The following is a 17455-nucleotide window of genomic DNA, read 5'->3' as shown; positions in this document are numbered from 1 at the left end:
CAGATTGGCTTCTTTCACTTAGTGATACTCATTTAAGGTTTCTTTGTCTTTTCATGGTGTGATAGCTCATCTCTTTATAGTGCTCAATAATATCCTGTTTTCTGTATATATTACAGTTTATCCATTCACCTACTGAAAGATACCTTGATTGCTTCTATGTTTTGCCAACTATGAATAAAGCTGCTGTAAACACTCATATGCAAGTTTTTGTGTGGACATAAATTTTCAGCGCCTTTGAGTAAACACCAAGGAACATGATTACTGGGTCACATGATAAGCATATGCTTAGTTTTATAAAAAACTGCCAAAATGTCTTCTGAAGTGGCTATACTATTTTCCAATATTACCAGTAATGAATGACAATTCTTGTTACTCCACATCCTTGCCAGAATTTGGTGGCATCAGTGTTTGGGACTTGTCCAGTCTATTAGTGTGCAGTGCTTTCTCACTGTTTTAATTTCCTTTTCTCTGATGATATCAATATGATATGGAGCATGTTTCCATGTGGTCGTTTGCCATCTGTGTATCTTCTTTGGTGAGATGTCTGTTAAGGTTGTTGGCCCATTTTTAAATTGAGTTGTTTTCTTATTGTTGAGTTATAAGAGTTCTTTGTATATTTTGTATTAATGTCCATTATCATGTGTGCCTTTTTGCAAATATATTCTCCCAGTCTGTGGCTTGTTTTCTCATTTTCTTGACACTGTCTTTCACAGAGCAGTTTTTCATTGTAATGAAATCCAGTTTATCAGTTATTTCTTTAATGGATCATGACTTCAGTGATGTATCTAAAAATGTCATTGCCATACCGAAGATCCATCTAGGCTTTCTCTTATTATCTTTTAGGTGTTTTGTAGTGTTACATTTTACATTTAGGCCCATGATCCATTTTGAGTTAATTTTTGTGAGGGTTGTAATTATGTGTCTAGATTTTTTTTTTTTTGGCATGTGGATGTACAATTGTTCCAGCACCATTTGTTGAAAAGGCTGTCTTTACTCCATTGTATTGCCTTTGCTCCTTTGTCAAAGATTAGCTGGTTATATGGGTCTCTTTCTGGGCTCTCTTTTTTCTGTTCCATTGATCTGTTTGTTTTTGCCAAATGTTTAATAATTGGTTGGCCCTAATGTATGAAAGATTCACTGTCAGAGTTGTAGACATAATTCTTTCTATAAGAATACATGGTCACACATTTATTATTGCAGTGCTCACACACTTTTAGATTTTGGTATCAAAAAACTATCAACAAAAGTTGATGCCCATGCCTTCATTAAGTGCCCACTACTCTAGTTTACTAAAATGAAAATGATACCTTTTGATTTATCTGCTTATGAATCAGTTGTTTTCTGCAATATAAATACAAAAAAATCTCTGATTCAGCTTAATTAAACTTAATTAAAATGCTTATGTCTACCTCTGATTAAGAAGAATCCAATCTGGCTTCCAGGTGGCTCAGTTGGTTAAGCGCCTGACTCTTGATTTTGGCTCTGGTCATGATTTTAGGATCATGGGATCGAGCCCCATGTCAGGCTCTTCATTCAGTGCGGAGTCTGCTTGTCCCTCTTCCTTTGCTCCTCCCCCTCCTCTCTCTCAAATAAATTAAAAAAAATTAAAAAAAAAAAAAAAGAAAAATCCTTGTATGATTATTTAAAAAGTCACATAGGTGGAGACAGATCCACAATCAACCATCATCCATTAATTAAACCAATCCTTAAGTCAAATATCTTTCAGGTAAATGTATTATATTTCCTATTGATGTAAAACAGGCACCTTGAGCTTATTTCCCTCTCCCCTCTGCATTCCTCTCAATCTTCTCCATCTTTGTTAATGGCAACTGCAATCTTTCAGTTGCTCAGGCCAAAAATCTTGCAGTCCTTCTTGACTCCTGTCTCTCATACTTCATATCCAACACCTTAGCAAACCTTATCAGCAGTATTCTCAAAATATATTCAGGATTTGGCCACTTTACCCCACTTGTACTTCTGTCATCTTGGCCAGATTCTCACCATCTCTTGTCTAATTTATTGCAGTTGGCCTCCAGACTTTGTTTTTGTTTTTTGGTCTGGGTCTACCCTATCTATTCTCAATACACTTGTACATTCAACATGCATGTCTGAATGTTCTCTTAGCCCACATTTTCCAAGCACTTTGCCCTCAGACATGATGTTACCTTGAGGGACCTGAAACAAAAATCAATTCATTCCTTTCAGTACACAGCATCTGCCTTTTCAGACACTCCTCTTTTCATGCTTTGAATGTTGCTAGAATCACTTGAGTGGACCCCATGCTTCCAGTTGCTTCCTTTCTACCACAGCCACCATCAGACCATCAGAGTTCTTTCAAAACTATGGCCTCATTATGTCATTTTCTTGCTTGTGAAAACCTGTTTTCCCTCAAAATTATTCCATCAGCTTGTGGAGGCTTCATCTCCTGCACTTGTATCCCATATACTAACAATTTTTACTACTCCAACTAAACAGAGCACAGCTTAGGAAATCTGTTCACTTTTAAAAGCTGGGTTAAAATGTTATCTACTCTTGGAGGTCTTCCTGATATTCCTGCCCACAACCACAGCACTATTGTTTCTTTAGCTCTAGTCTGTGATACTTTATTTTCTTAGCACAGACCTTACACAGTCTAACTGGGAAATAGGGGGATATCTCTTACCACTGGATTCTGACCTTTTTTTATGAGCTGGGGAGCTAATTTTTTACCTTGTATCCCCATTGCCTTAATTCGGAGACTCATTTATATTACTGGTCAATAAAGATTTTGTTTTAATCTCTGAGTCACTTAAAATGTTACCATAGCAAACTAAAATATAATTGAGCACCATGATATCCCTAATTCCAACTACTTTCAGTCTAAAAATAAAGAGTATAACCTAGATATCCTCTGAATCTCCATGGCCATATGTTCTTCATGGCAGTGTGCATGACCATTATAACTTAGGCATAAAACCACTTTGAGTTTCAGAAGAATTCACCCATACCAGCAGTCCAAGCACTTAATGACCAAACTTGCAGGACAATGGTAAAGTATTTGCTAGCTCCTGCCATCTTGCTATTTTCTTGACTTTTCCCTTTGCCTTTAGCACATATTTATCTTCTTTTTGTATTAGAATTTTAAAAATTCTCTGTAAAGCCTTTCTTCTGGCCACATGACCCACAAGAAATCACCTAACTTAAGTAGGCTTTTCTAGATATTTTCTCAGCTAAGGAGATTTTTGTGAGATTCTCAATCTAGCTGGTAAGAGAGGAATATTTTCTTTTGGCTACATCTTCTGCTGAGAAACAATTTTGCAGCATTTTGCCAGTTTATCCATAAAATTCTCTCTCTAAGCATGGGTAAGAGGAAGGCAAACATGCTATTTATTGTGGTACTGGGACTCAAAGCCCATCTATCCATACTCCCCTGTCCCAGCAATGTTTCTCAAACTGCAGCGTGCATTTACGAGCACCTGGTGGGTCTGTTTAAAGCAGACTGCTGGATCCTATCCTGAGTTTCTGATTTAGCAGGTTTGGGGGTAGGCAGGACTTTGCATTTCTAAGTGGTTCCTAGGTGATGTTTCTGATAGCTGCCATCAAACAAAAAACAGAAGTGTTTTTAAAAATATGTTTAGGTCAGGGTGCCTGGGTGGCTCAGTGGGTTAAGCTGCTGCCTTCGGCTCAGGTCATGCTCTCAGGATCTTGGGATCGAGTCCCATATCAGGCTTTCTGTTCAGCACGGAGCCTGCTTCCTCCTCTCTCTCTCTGCCTGCCTCTCTGCCTACTTGTGATCTCTCTCTCTGTCAAATAAATAAATAAAATCTTTAAAAAAATATATGTTTAGGTCACAACCCAAATTAAATTCAAATCCCTGGGGACAGATTCCAGGCCTCATATTTTTGAAAATTCCTCAGGTAATTCCAACATGCAGCTAAGTTTAAGAATCTGTGCCCTGAAGGATTGAGCAAAACTCCTCCGATGGCCCAGTTAAAGTACTTCTCAGGAAGATGCCTTTTATGGGACCTGAGACCATTTATTTTCTATGTAATAATTTTTCCTCTTATGAGAAGCAAGTAAGATCAAGAGATCGTGATTACTGGGAATTGTGCTTAAATAAGGATCTGTGGGTCCCTTCCTAGAAGGTAAGTTGCACACTTACTTTGGGACTGTTAATACTTGCATATTGCCAAGAGCCTTCCTTTGTTTAGAAATCATGTTTGCTATTTACATTTTAGGAATTAAAGAAGAAAGGGAGAGAAGGAAAGTGGGAAGCAGGGAAGGAGGAAGGACAAAGACCTGGCTCAAATGTGGCAAATGCACTGTGAACTTACATCACTTCTGGTTCACAAGTTCTACCCAAGAGAAGTAATAAATGGGGTTCCCTTAAAAAATGTGCAAAGCTATGTAAGTTACAAAGCTGAAGCCTGGAACAGAGTGGATGATATACAGGTCTTCCTTGGCCTTGTATTTGGAGTGTAATAAAAGTAGAGTGAAACACTTTTTGGTATCTTATGATCTCAATCTCATTGCCATCAAAAGAATTAAATTAAGTACCCGCTCAAGGAGAGAAGTCATCCTTAATTTTGGCAGGCCCTAGGTTAGGCTCCTTTCAGTTTCTATTTCAGTCAGTTGCTAAGGTTATGATAAGAGTTGTTCTCTAGGGCGCCTGGGTGGCTCAGTGGGTTGAGCCGCTGCCTTCGGCTCAGGTCATGATCTCAGGGTCCTGGGATCGAGTCCCGCATCGGGCTCTCTGCTCAGCAGGGAGCCTGCTTCCCTTCCTCTCTCCCTGCCTGCCTCTCTGCCTACTTGTGATCTCTCTCTGTCAAATAAATAAAATCTTTAAAAAAAAAAAAAAAAAAAAAAAAAAGAGTTGTTCTCTAGCCTAGCTCAATCAGGCTGCCATCTTACATCTGTCTGGAAATGTATGGCTTTTGATTACTTGAATTGTGGCAGCATTAGAGTTTAACGATGGCCAGGACACAAGGCAGAATCTCCAGCCCATTTTCCTTCCCTTTTTTTCTATGCACAGAACCTACGTCACAGGTAGCAAATTAGTAGGTCTAGTTTACAACTAGAATTCCGTTTGGGAGAATTTTTTGATCAGAGCACAAGCTCTACTTTTCACTACTTCTGGAGATCTTGAGTCATATTTTTTTTTTATTTTTAAAGATTTTATTTATTTATTTGGCAGACAGAGATCACAAGTAGGCAGAGAGGCAGGCAGAGAGAGAGGAAGGGAAGCAGGCTCCCTGCTGAGCAGAGAGCCCGATGTGGGGCTCGATCCCAGGGTCCTGGGATCATGACCTGAGCCGAAGGCAGAGGCTTAACCCACTGAGCCACCCAGGCACCCCGTTGAGTCATATTTAAATCAACTGCAGCTGCTTAATTTTGAACTGGTACCTTGTCCCAAATTGTTCAAGTTTGTTTCCCGAGAGGGCCCAGTGTTCGTCCTCTCTTCCTTGATTATCTTCATTTAGATTGAGAACTACCCTATGATTCAGCAATTGTACTACTGGGTATTTACCCTAAAGATACAAACGTAGCGATCTGAAGGGGCATGCACCCAAATGTTTATAGCAGCAATGTCCACAATAGCCAAACTATGGAAAGAACCTAGATGTCCATCAACAGATAAATGGATCAAGAAGATGTGGTGTATATACACCATGGAATACTATGCAGCCGTCAAAAGAAATGAAAGCTTGCAATTTGCGAAGGCGTGGATGGAACTAGAAGGTATTATGTTTAGTGAAATAAGTCAATTGGAGAAAGTCAACTATCATATGATCTCCCTGATATGAGGAAGTGGAGATGCAACATGGGGGGTTAAGGGGGTAGAAGAATAAATGAAACAAGATGGGATTGGAAGGGAGACAAACCATAAGTGACTCTTAATCTCACAAAACAAACTGAGGGTTGCTGCGGGGAGGAGGGTCGGGAGAAGGGGGGTGGGGATATGGACATTGGGAGGGTATGTGCTATGGTGAGTGCTGTGAAGTGTGTAAACTTGGCGATGCACAGATCTGTACCCCTGGGGATAAAAATACATTTTATGTTTATAAAAAATAAGAAAAAATTTAATGTTTGGTAATTCTGACAAGCTTTGGGGATGGGGCATATCAAGCACTGCACATCATTCCCCTAATATTTCGTTGTTCTCTGTCCCACCTTGACCTCTCATGTCTCTCATACTTTTATCCCTTTTCTGAAGCCTTGAGGCCAAGAAAAATCTGTACTCCTCAGAGACTCATCTTATTGTTTCTCTTAAGTGGACTTATCAAGAGTTTTCCTAACAAAGATTGCTTGTTAAGACAAATTTTCATACTTTTATTTTTTAAAGAGAAGTTTCCTTTAATTCCATTTATTGGCCCCATACAATATGCCAGGTGTTATATTAAACACTTTCTGTACATTATTCTACTTAATCCTAACAATCCCTTGAGGGAGACAGTATTAATCCATTTTAGATAAAACTGCTGTTAAAGGAGGCTAAGAAATTTGCTTAAGAGCATATAGATCATAAATAGTGGGACTGAGATTTGAACCTAAAATGGACATCACAGCTTACGTTCCTAATCACCACTATGAAGGCAGAGGCTAAAGGACTGAGCCATCCAGGTGCCCCTCCATCATCGTTTTAGAATTTTTTTTTTTAAAGATTTATTTATTTATTTGACAGAGATAGAGAGAGAGATCACAGGTAGGCAGAGAGGCAGGCAGAGAGAGAGGGGGCGGGGGGGGGGGGGAAGCAGGCTCCCTGTTGAGCAGAGAGCCCAATGCCGGACTCGATCCCAGAAACGTGAGATCATGACCTGAGCCGAAGGCAGCGGCTTAACCCACTGAGCCACCCAGGCGCCCCCATCATCGTTTTAATAGAGTTGGCTGTGGACTGTGCCTGAGCCTAACATCACAACCTTCTAATTATTGAGTAAATTACTGAGGACGACATTTTGTTTTCTATGAGGTCTAGAACGAACCACGAGATTACCTAGGTCAACAGCTTATTCCAACTGGCTTAGGGGGCATGTACCCTTGAAAAGATATCGTAAAAATACAAAAAGGATATGAAATATTAGATGACTGAGTGGGCCAGGTCCTCCAAGCTTGAAGTCGATAGAGAAGTCTATATGGAAAAGGTGAAGTTCCAGTCCAGTTTTGAAGAACTAAAATTTGAAGCGTTCCTTCAACAACCTCCCAGGAAGCTGGAAGTACATTCCTGGTCGGAGGCCCAACGCAAACTTGTGTTACCGCAACCTGCCGCGCAACCCAGCAGAGCTCCTCACACTAGCTCCTCATACTTCGGCATTTCAACCAGAAAGTACCTCCCAGCGGGCGTTGCCCCTCCAGGCTCAACGTATCCGCGCGAGGAACCCCGAGACAGCGTCCACCTCGCCCAGCTTCCGCTTCCGGCCCTTCAGGCCCCGCCTCAGCGGGAAAGGCGGTGGGCGGGAGGAGGCAGAGAGCTGGGAAACTGTACGCCTCGCGCAGGCGCACCGCGGGCGACTGCAATGGCGATGTCGTGCCCATTGAATAGGTATCTGCTGCTCATGGCGCAAGAGCACCTGGAGTTCCGCTTGCCGGTGGGTCCGCAGCGCCCTCCACAACTTCTTGACGGGAGAGGACGGCACAGCGGGGGTTGGTGTGCGGGCGGCAGAGATCTCAGCTTGAACAAGCAGGGATCCGGGGGTGTTTGCTTGTCGGAGGTATCAAGCGTCCCTGGTCCCTCGGGCCCTGGGAAGGATCCTAGCTCCGCGGAGGGTGTGTGAGAGAGAAGTCCAAGACAGACTCTCACAGACTTGCCAAGCATTTTCATTCATTCTTCTGCCCATGCGTCAGGCATTGGAGTTAGGCCGGTGGATATGACCCGTCGTCTCGCTCCAGGAGCTCTTCCCCCAGCAGAGAAGAGAGTCAGCTAACGGAAATGCCCAGTGCAGTGTTTTAAGTGGCAAATATGCGGGTCAAAGCCCGTGGAGGAGGGTGGGATTTCTGGAGGTGGTGGTTGGTGGCAGGGATTAGATGATGGAGAAGTTGGGAAAAGTGTTTCATTCATTCAGAACATTTTCAGAATGCTTGTAATTGCATGTGTTGGGCGCTGGGGATATGGAAATAGTAAAGACGGTTTCTGTCTTCAAGGATTTTACTGTTTAGGCTAAGGTCCGCGTATATGTATGAACATTTTAAGAAATAACATTTTTAAGTGCAGTGGTAGATATGTAGGGCGATACGAGAGCATAGAAGGGGAATCTGATCCACCTGATGAGTGGGGGATGTTGGCCATTAAGAGGGCATGCATGAGGATATGACACTTCAACAATAACTAAAGTATCAGTAGGAGTTAGCCAGGCCAAAGATAAATAAATTAGAATTACAGTTCAGTATTGAATTATGAAATATTGTAGCTGAGAGTGACAGAAAAAAAAAAAAAAAAAGAGCAGGAGATGTAGATAGGGTCCAGAAAATGCAAAGCCTTGAGTACGCTGGAAGGGAAGAGAACATTTATTTGCTTGTAAGGGAAATTTACTGAAGAGTTTTGAGCAAAGAAGATTTTTTAAGAAAAAATCACTTTGGCAGCAATAATGAGGATAGATTTGAGAGGAATAAGTCTGGAAGCAGAGACCAGTTAGCAGCCTGTTGAAATAGTCTTGTTAGTAGAATAAGAAGGCCTGAATTAAGGCAGGGGTAAAAGCATGGGATAGATGGAGCATACTTAGGTGATGAAATCATCATCACTTGATGATTGACTATGGGGGGGACAGGGGCCAGTCAAGGATGACTCCTGGGTTGCATCTCCACTTAAAATGTGGAACACAGGCAGATGAAAGATTTAAATTTTGGTTATGCTGAATATTGGTTATGTGTTTCTGTAATATCAAGTGGAGATGACCGGGGATGGCGGGGGTGGGGGGCAGGACATTGAATTTAGAGCTATACATGAAGTACAGTAGAGTGGTCTGGACTGGTAATAGATGTTTGGAAGCTTCTGCATATGAACATCAGGGGAGGAAGTGAAATTATTCATAGAAGGCATAATGTTGAAAGAGTGGGGGTCCAAATACAGGAGCTTGGAAGTATTGATAGTGGGGGGAAGTGAAAAAAGAGGCGGTAGTGAAGAGGTTTGGCAGGTGTCAGACTAGAAAGTCTTTGCAGGCACAGAAATCAGGAGGGTAAAGTTCTAGGAATTTTGCTAATACTATTGTATAGAGTTTTAGAGTGGGGTGGTGAGCTAGATTGCTTGATTTAATGATCACTGGAAAATGAGGAAGGGGAGATAGACTGCTCTTAACTGGAGAGTAAGAAGGGAAAGTAGAGATTGGTTAACAGTTTGAGGAAGGCCTAGGTTTAAGCAGAGTTCACAGGCTGAACAGAAGGGGAGAATGGGTATAAGGGCACAGTAGGAGATTGGCCTTTCACTAGAAGGGGGGAGTGGGCAAGGCGAGTTAAGCTGGAAATGAGGTAGCTGCCTGAGGATCTGTTTTCTAGGTTATGAATGAGTTAAGGTTGTTTCTTGAGAGATCAGGGACCAAGCAGTTGAGTGGAGACATTGGGGAAAAATAGTTAAATTTGAAATAGTCATTCAGAGTAAAAGAGGGAGCTGACAAGTTAAACATTGAGAACACAGGTATTAGAGCAACGCTGGAAATCCAGCTAGGGTGATGATCATGTCTTTGTAATTGTGCTGCTATTTCTCTACTTTTCTTCAGTTGTGTGCCATTCACTGGCCTTAGGAACAGTGAAGGAAGACTGTGGCATTGATTCAGGATTAATGTTTTGCTGAACAGGTGCACTGGCAAGATAGGAGCGTAAAGGCATAGAATTTCATGGAGGAGGTAATATTTTAATAGATCTTAATTGATAAAGAGCTATTTTGTGGATAAAGAGGATTGGAAAGCGTTCTTCAGTAAGAAACAAAAACAAGTGGAAGGAGTTGATTATGGTGGTTTGGGGTGTGGGATGTGGAGAGTGAGGATGAAATAATGGGCAGTGGGGGTAGAGAGGTGGGTAGGATCCAGAGTTTGGAATGCTTTGAAACCATTGCAAGGAATTGGTATTTTATTTTAAATTTAAAGGGGGAGCCATTGACTCTTTAAGCTAGGAAGCGACAATTTTTTTTCTTTCTAAACCAGTAAGTGACTAGTAATCATTTGTGTTTTAGAAGGAGAATTCTGGAGCACCAGAGAAGGAATACTGGAGTGGAAAAAGAGGCCAAGGAGGCTGTGTGCCTTAGTCCAACAATGCAGTGAGAATGGAGTGGTTAGGCTGCAGTCTTCGAAATAGCATCCCTAGTACTTGGACATTTTACCTGTTTGTCTTAAATTTTTCTTTTTTTTCTTTTTTAAAAGAATTTATTTATTTATTTGACAGAGAGAGAATACAAGTAGTCAGTGAGGCAGGCAGAGAGAGGAGGAAGCAGGCTTCCTGCTGAGCAGAGAGCCTGATGTAGGACTCGATCCCAGGACCCTGGGATCATGACCTGAGCCAAAGTCAGTGGCTTAACCCACTGAGCCACCCAGGCGCCCATCTTTGTCTTAAATTTTTCTTAGTGTCTTACCCTGGTGTCAATTTCTTACTCTGGTGTCAGTTTAATCTCCCAAAAAGCTCATTTCTCTTTTTAAAAGTAATTAATTAATTAATTAATTAGACAGAAATCATAAGTAGGCAGAGAGGCAGGCAGAAGAGGGGTCGAGGTGTGGGGAGCAGACTCCCTGCTGAGCCCAGAGCCAGATGCCAGGCTTGATCCCAGGACTCTACCCACTGAGCCACCCAGATGCCCCTCATTTCTCTTTTCCACCCTCATTGTCCCAAGGCTGAAACTTCCTAGTCTGGCATTAGCCCACTGTTGCATGGTTCTTTGTCTCCCCCCACTCCCACCTCAGTGCAGCCACGAGAGAATCCCCATCATTCCCTGAATGATGCTCTCAGTTTTCAGGCTTTGGCCTGTGCTTCCTTTTGTCTAGTTGGGTCTTCTTATTTCAGTCTTCTATCTATTGATTTTATGTAGTCAATCTTCATAGAGATTTACCCACATATTTATTTTAGGTTTATTTTTTTACTTGATTCTTTTTCAACTCTACAGTTTCCTTTTTAATAGATTTTTAGTTTTTGCCTAAATTCTTAATTATGTCTTTTATCTCCTTGAATATAAAAAGCAGTTAAGTCTGACAAAGTATAGAAAACACATATTAAATATGATAAAAGTAGTCCTGTGGGCCCATTGCTTCTGTGTACTGTTTCTCTTGGTTCTTTTTCATATGTGTGCTGGCTTATTTTCAAAATCTGCACTAGATATATTTGGAAAGTTATCTGAAGAAATAACAGGAGGCCTAGGATGATGTAAATCCTCCTGAAGTAGAAGCATTAATGATCTAGGATGCCTTAAACTCATTTCCAGGTATTAAGTTTTGTTTCTATTCTGGTTTATACATGTTCCTCTGGTATGTAGCTTTTGGAGATCCCAGTCCAAACTGGGTGGTCTGTCAAGCTATCTTTCTTTTCTATGGATGACACCATATTCTTTTTGTCCTTCTGGTCCATTAAGCTGTCAAAAGGACCATCTAGCCCCATAGCTGCTTTTGGAATTGGTCAATGTCCTGGGAAGCAAGTGGCTGCACCTTGGGATTTCTGGCTTCTCCTGAAGTTTGGTTTGGTAATTCTTGTAATTGCTCCATGCGTCCAAGCAGATGCCAGGTTTTTCTAGTTCTTCTAAGCAGAAGGCTGAATTTGAATTACCTAGTTTGCCATCGCTAGAAGGGGAAGTCCTCTTTCGTCTGTGCAGATTCTCTCTGTATTGCAGGGCTTAAGTCAGTTTGCATGAAAACTTTTCTTCTGAAACTTAAGTGATCTTTTCTCCTTTGAACTCTAATGTAGTACCTTTTTGATTTTACTTTTTTCAAGAGCACTCACTGTTTTACAGCTCACATTTCAATTAACTAGGTTGAATGTTTTGTTCTATTAGACCATAAGCTCCCTGAAGATAAATACGTATTTATCTTTACATAGCTCAGTGCCTTGTACATATTAGTTTCGTAGTAAGTATTGAGTGAGAGGATCCCTTTGAGAAAGGCAATCAAGAGGACAGTCTACACTTTTGAGTACATCTTCTGTTTTAGAACTGCTAAGTAGAAAAAAGAATGAGTAGCTGCATTTATGATTTAAAATGAGAGATTAGGAATATAATGTGGCCCTGTTTTACCTTTGTAGAGTTAATCAAGGCCTGTTTTAATTGGCGCCTGTCTTATTGTACTAGAGTTCAGACACCTGGGTTTTATTGCTGGCTCTGAAACAAACTAAATGGATGAAAAAGTGAGTGGCTAAAAGAACTGAAAAGCTCATGTGAATTAATGCATGAGGCACGCCCCAGATCATGCTGTATTTTTAGATCCAGTAAATTCTTTTGTTCCTAATATAGGAAGATTCTCAACTAGAAAGTGAATTTGCTTTAAGAGCGAAGATTTGGTGTTTTGCTTTTTCCAAGTAAAATTTTTTTTTTTTTAAAGATTTTCTTTATTTCTTTGACAGACAGAGATCACAAGTAGGCAGAGAGGCAGGCAGGGAGAGAGGAGGAAGCAGGCTCTCTGCAGAGCAGAGATCCCGATGCGGGGCTCGATCCCAGGACTCTGGGGTCATGACCTGAGCTGAAGGCAGAGGCCTTAACCCACCGAGCCACCCAGGTGCCCCTTTTTCCAAGTAAATTGATGGTGTAGTATAATACAAGTTTTGCTCATAAATTTAAAACTTGGGTTATCACTATTATTTTAAATTTTATTTATTTATTTTTTAAAGATTTTATTTATTTGACAGAGAGAGATCACAAGTAGGCAGAGAGGCAGGCAGAGAGAGAGGGGGAAGCAGGCTCCCCGCTCAGCAGAGAGCCCGATGCAGGGCTCGATCCCAGGACCCTGAGACCATGACCTGAGCCGAAGGCAGAGGCTTTAACCAAACAATGAGCCACCCAGGCACCCCTTATTTTAAATTTTAAAATGTTGCTTAAGTTTGGGATAGTGGAGCTAATACTATGCTATAAAACTTCAATAATCCTTCACTTTTTTTTTTTTTTTTTTAAACTCTTAGAGCCTTTGTGGTTTGTTTTGGCCTGTTACTAGTTTTTAACAAGGTATCTCAGGACCAGCAAATTTTGCAATCAGATGCTCTGCCACTGAGCTTTACCCACAGAGCAGCAAATGTTGATGTTTTAAATGTGAAGCTGGAAATGAACAGTAATATTCTAGGCCAAAGTAACTTAATCTATAACTTCATTTTTTTTTTTTTTGTTTTGTTTTTGTTTTAAGAATGATAACTTGGTCAGTCTTGCTTGATTTCTTGAGCCACTGGACTTCAGTTTCATCATCATCTTGATTCCTTTACTTAACACTCTAGGTTTTGTGCCCTGTTGTCACAGACCTCTTTCCTTCATGAGATAGCTATGATGATTCCTATTTTCCAGATGAGAGAAGTGCCTTGTATAAAACCACATGGCCACTATTAGGAAGAGGTGAAAGTAAAATTGTGATTCATCTAATTCCCAAGTCCCATGATGCCTTCTATTTAAATATGTGTCATGTGTGTTTCAAAATGACTTTGGGGTTACCTTCAGTATTTACTGATAGACTATGCAAGTTCTTGCTCTGTTCATATAATTCAACTGAATTTAGCCCCTTGTAAATCCAGGGATTAAAGAAAAAAAAATGTTGCATAGTCAAAAGGAAAAATAGAAAAAGTATGAATTGTTCAAACCTTCTATTCCTTTTGGTCTTGAGGTAGAGAATGTGGTGGTCTGGGTATACTGTCTCATGGTGCCTATGGCTCATGATGAGCTTGGTGTTAAAGGCCGCTTCTCCTAGTTGGGATGAAAGGGGACTGTAGGCACCCAGCAGAGAGGATGCATCTCTGATTGGGTTACCTCCTACGTGAGACCTACAGAGAGGTGTGGGATTCTACCTGCTTTATGGTAGAGCTCTAAGACTAAATTTGTTAGAATGTTATTTGAGGAGACTTAATTTGTTAGTATATATTATAAAATTTATATAGTCATCTTGTATTTATCAGTGCAAAGTGATTGTTTCACAGAATGTAATATTATCTGAACATATTTCAACTTTGATTCCTGATGTTTTTAAAGTAGCTATTGTGTTCTCTTCCTAGTTCTGTAAATTGAGCCAGAAAGAAGAGGCTAACTTACTGTAACTTCTGTTCAATGAATCAACAGTGATGCTTCCTGGTTAATCACTTATTTCTTGTCTAAATATCCTCAACTTCTCTGTTTAATAATTCATTTTATTTTTAATGATCAGTTGTCAGATTTACTTGCCCATAGTTTTGTCATCTGTTTTTTTCCAAAATTGGGGCATTTTCTGAGCAGGTCTTTTGGCAGCCTTCTTGTTGTGTAAAATTTCTCAGAAATTACTTAACTGTGGTTGTGACTGTAAAATTTTTTCAGAACATAGAGTTGTAATTTGCCTGGTGCTGAAGTGACCCCAGGTAGGTCACTTAACCGAAGGTTAAGGTCACTTAACCACTCTTAAAAAATTCTTACTGTACATATATCTGTTAATAGACTTTGAGTTCCCTGTGTTAAAATGTGTTCTTTCTATAATATTTTCAATGTAGGAAATAAAGTCTTTGCTTTCACTTTTTGGAGGTCAGTTCATCAGTAGTCAGGAAACTTATGGAAAGGTAAGTTGAATTTATATTTTTCATTAGACCATATTTATAAGAATCTTGGGTTTGAAGAGAAGAACTGCAAACATTTATATTTATATAGCTACTTGTTTCTATTTCTAGGGGCAATTGAATAAAAAGGATATTTTTGGAAAAGTTGTGGTTTTGGAACGTCATTTAAGTTTATTTCCAGTATTCATTTAGTTTACTAGTTTTTAATTTTTGACTCAACACTTGTACTCTGCTTGGTATCTTTCTCTTAGTTGAAAAAAAAGGACTGTTTTCTGTTGATGAGGTATGATTAAAATTAGAATATAGAATTTAGCAGAATTTCAGACTTAATATTGGGAATTATTATACATTTGAAATTATGCATGTATAAGATTGTGAATTTTTGAGCTTTATATTTTGTATTTGATAGTTTATCAGTGTATTAGAGAAGTTTGGGAAATAAAAAAAAAGTCATTCCTGGGCACCTGGGTGGCTCAGGGGGTTAAAGCCTCCGCCTTCGGCTGAGGTCATGATCCTAGAGTCCTGGGATCGAGCCCCTCATCAGGCTCTCTGCTCAGCAGGGAGCCTGCTGCCTCTCCTCTCTCTCTGTCTGCCTCTCTGCCTACTTGTGATCTCTGTCTGTAAAATAAATAAATAATCTTAAAAAAGGAAAAAAAAGTAATTCCTAATTCTTCTTCTTTCATGTGACTTACAATTTGAGGGTAGGGCCTTTCAGTCTTTTTTCATATGCTTTTTTCCCCTTTAGTTCAATTTTTTAAAAAAAATCATGATTCACCTTTTTTTTTTTTTTCCCCCAGAGATTTTCTTTATTTGACAGAGCACAAGAAGGCAGAGTGGCAGGCAGAGGGATAGGGAGAAGCAGGCTCTCCGCTGAGCAGGGAGCCCGATGGAGAGCTCAATCCCAAGACCCCGGGATTATGACCTGAGCAGAAGGCAGCTGCTTAACCATCTGAGCCACCTAGGTGCTCCTTCCCTTTAGTTCTAATACTACTTATGAACTTCTTCAGTCTCTTTTTTACTTGATAGTATTAATATAGGTCCATATTGCTACATAGCCTTCATTACTAACAGGGTCATATAATATTTTCTATTGATTAGTTCTGTCATTTATCTAATTACATTCAGATTGCTTTTCAGTTTTTCTATTAAAAATAATATTGAGATAACCATCTTTTTTCTGTTTGGATTATTTAGAATTTTTCTGTAGAGTAGTTATAAATATTGGAAGAAGAAAGAATAGCAGGGAGAATTTCTTCCAGAAGATTAGAGAACTTAATTGAAAGTCTGCTAAAGTTGGACTTCTATTTCTTTTCTTTTTTTTTTTTTTTAGATTTTATTTATTTATTTGACAGATAGAGATCACAAGTAGGCAGAGAGGCAGGCAGAGAGAGAGAGAGAGGGAAGCAGGCTCCCTGCTGAGCAGAGAGCCCAATGCGGGGCTCGATCCCAGGACCCTGAGATCATGACCTGAGCCGAAGGCAGAGGCTTAACCCACTGAGCCACCCAGGCGCCCCATGGACTTCTATTTCTCATTGATTTTCATGTACTGAGGGAGGAGGAAGAAAGGGAGAGTATAGATATAATTGGGTAAGCATGATGAACTGAGGTCAGGGTTCTGCTTTGTTTTTCTGTATTCTGGCAGGGGGTTATCAGGGTGGAGATGAAAAGTGCCTATAATCAGGGCTCCTGGGTGGTTCAGTTGACTACGCAACCAACTCTTGATTTCTGCTCAGGTCATAATCTCAGAGTTGGGAGATCAAGCCCTAAGTTCAGTTCCATGCTTAATGTGGAGCTTGCTTAAGTCACTCTCTTTCCCCCTCTCCCTTGTACTCCCATGTACACCCATGCATGCTCTATCTCTGAAAATAAGATAAAATAAAATAAAAATTTAAAAAGTGCCTATAATCTTGATGTTGAGACAGAGGATTGGTAAACAGTTCTGATGCACCTGACACTTTTCCTTAGATAAAATAATAAGAATTAATGATAATATATCCTATGATTTTCCATCATAGTTATTTCTACCCCTCAGGTGGCCACAACTACTTAAAAGAGGGATCATTCAAAGAAATACATTACGTAGAAGTTAAAAGTAAAATAGCTATATTATCAGGAATGATCAACAATAAAAAATTCTGAGATTTTACTTTGGGGTAAAATATGCATTATTTTGGTCAAAATACATAAGAGTAAATGCAAAATTAATCTCAAGTTTAACCTTATATTTGCTGTTATTTGCATTTATGGTCATTTATAAAAGTGTTCTGATGTTGTACTGTATTATCTTAACAGGTTACCTATTTAAATAATTTACTTTTTTACTATTGGAGTAATTTTTATTTTGGTTAGAGAATTCTTAAATAAAAGTAGCAAATGGGAATCTCTCACTGACTTCTTGGCTAGAGAAGCATATGAGGCCATAAAACCAGTTACAAGTTGTATATTGTTATTTTTTTCAGTCTCCTTTTTGGATTCTTAGCATTCCGTCAGAAGATATTGCCAGAAACTTAATGAAACGAACAGTGTGTGCCAAGTAAGAGAAACTTATAATGTTTTCCTGTGGATTGTATAATGTACTTCTCATACTACTCTGTCCTCTTGCCGCTCTGTTGGCGGAGAATTAGGGGTATGTTGTGGGGAGCTCATCTTAGCTTGCAGATACATGAATTTGCCACTGGGTGGTGGTGGTAGAACAGGGAGTTTTCTGCTGAAATGATGGTGATGGAATGTTAGTGGTGAAATGCATGAACCCTTGTTTTGGGGTAATTTTTTTAAACTTCTGTATTAAGCAGGAATATAGTTTAAG

The 17455-nt window shown here is 39.9% G+C and overlaps 1 protein-coding gene across 1 annotated transcript in view; it reads left to right on the top strand.

The window, feature by feature from the left end:
- Positions 1–7329: 7329 nt before the first annotated feature.
- Positions 7330–17455, top strand: part of TRMT11 (tRNA methyltransferase 11 homolog) — a 58051-nt gene continuing 47925 nt past the window's right edge. Inside the window, 3 exon segments of the mRNA XM_082729899.1 lie at positions 7330–7562; positions 14587–14652; positions 17109–17182. Coding sequence (XP_082586025.1) covers positions 7491–7562; positions 14587–14652; positions 17109–17182 — 212 coding nt within the window. The 5' untranslated portion in view covers positions 7330–7490.

The sequence above is a fragment of the Mustela nivalis genome, assembly GCF_964662115.1.
Source record: "Mustela nivalis genome assembly, chromosome: 5".
NCBI lineage: Eukaryota > Metazoa > Chordata > Mammalia > Carnivora > Mustelidae > Mustela > Mustela nivalis.
The sequence above is the reverse complement of the archived record's forward strand: the minus strand, read 5'-3'. Positions and strand labels throughout refer to the sequence as shown.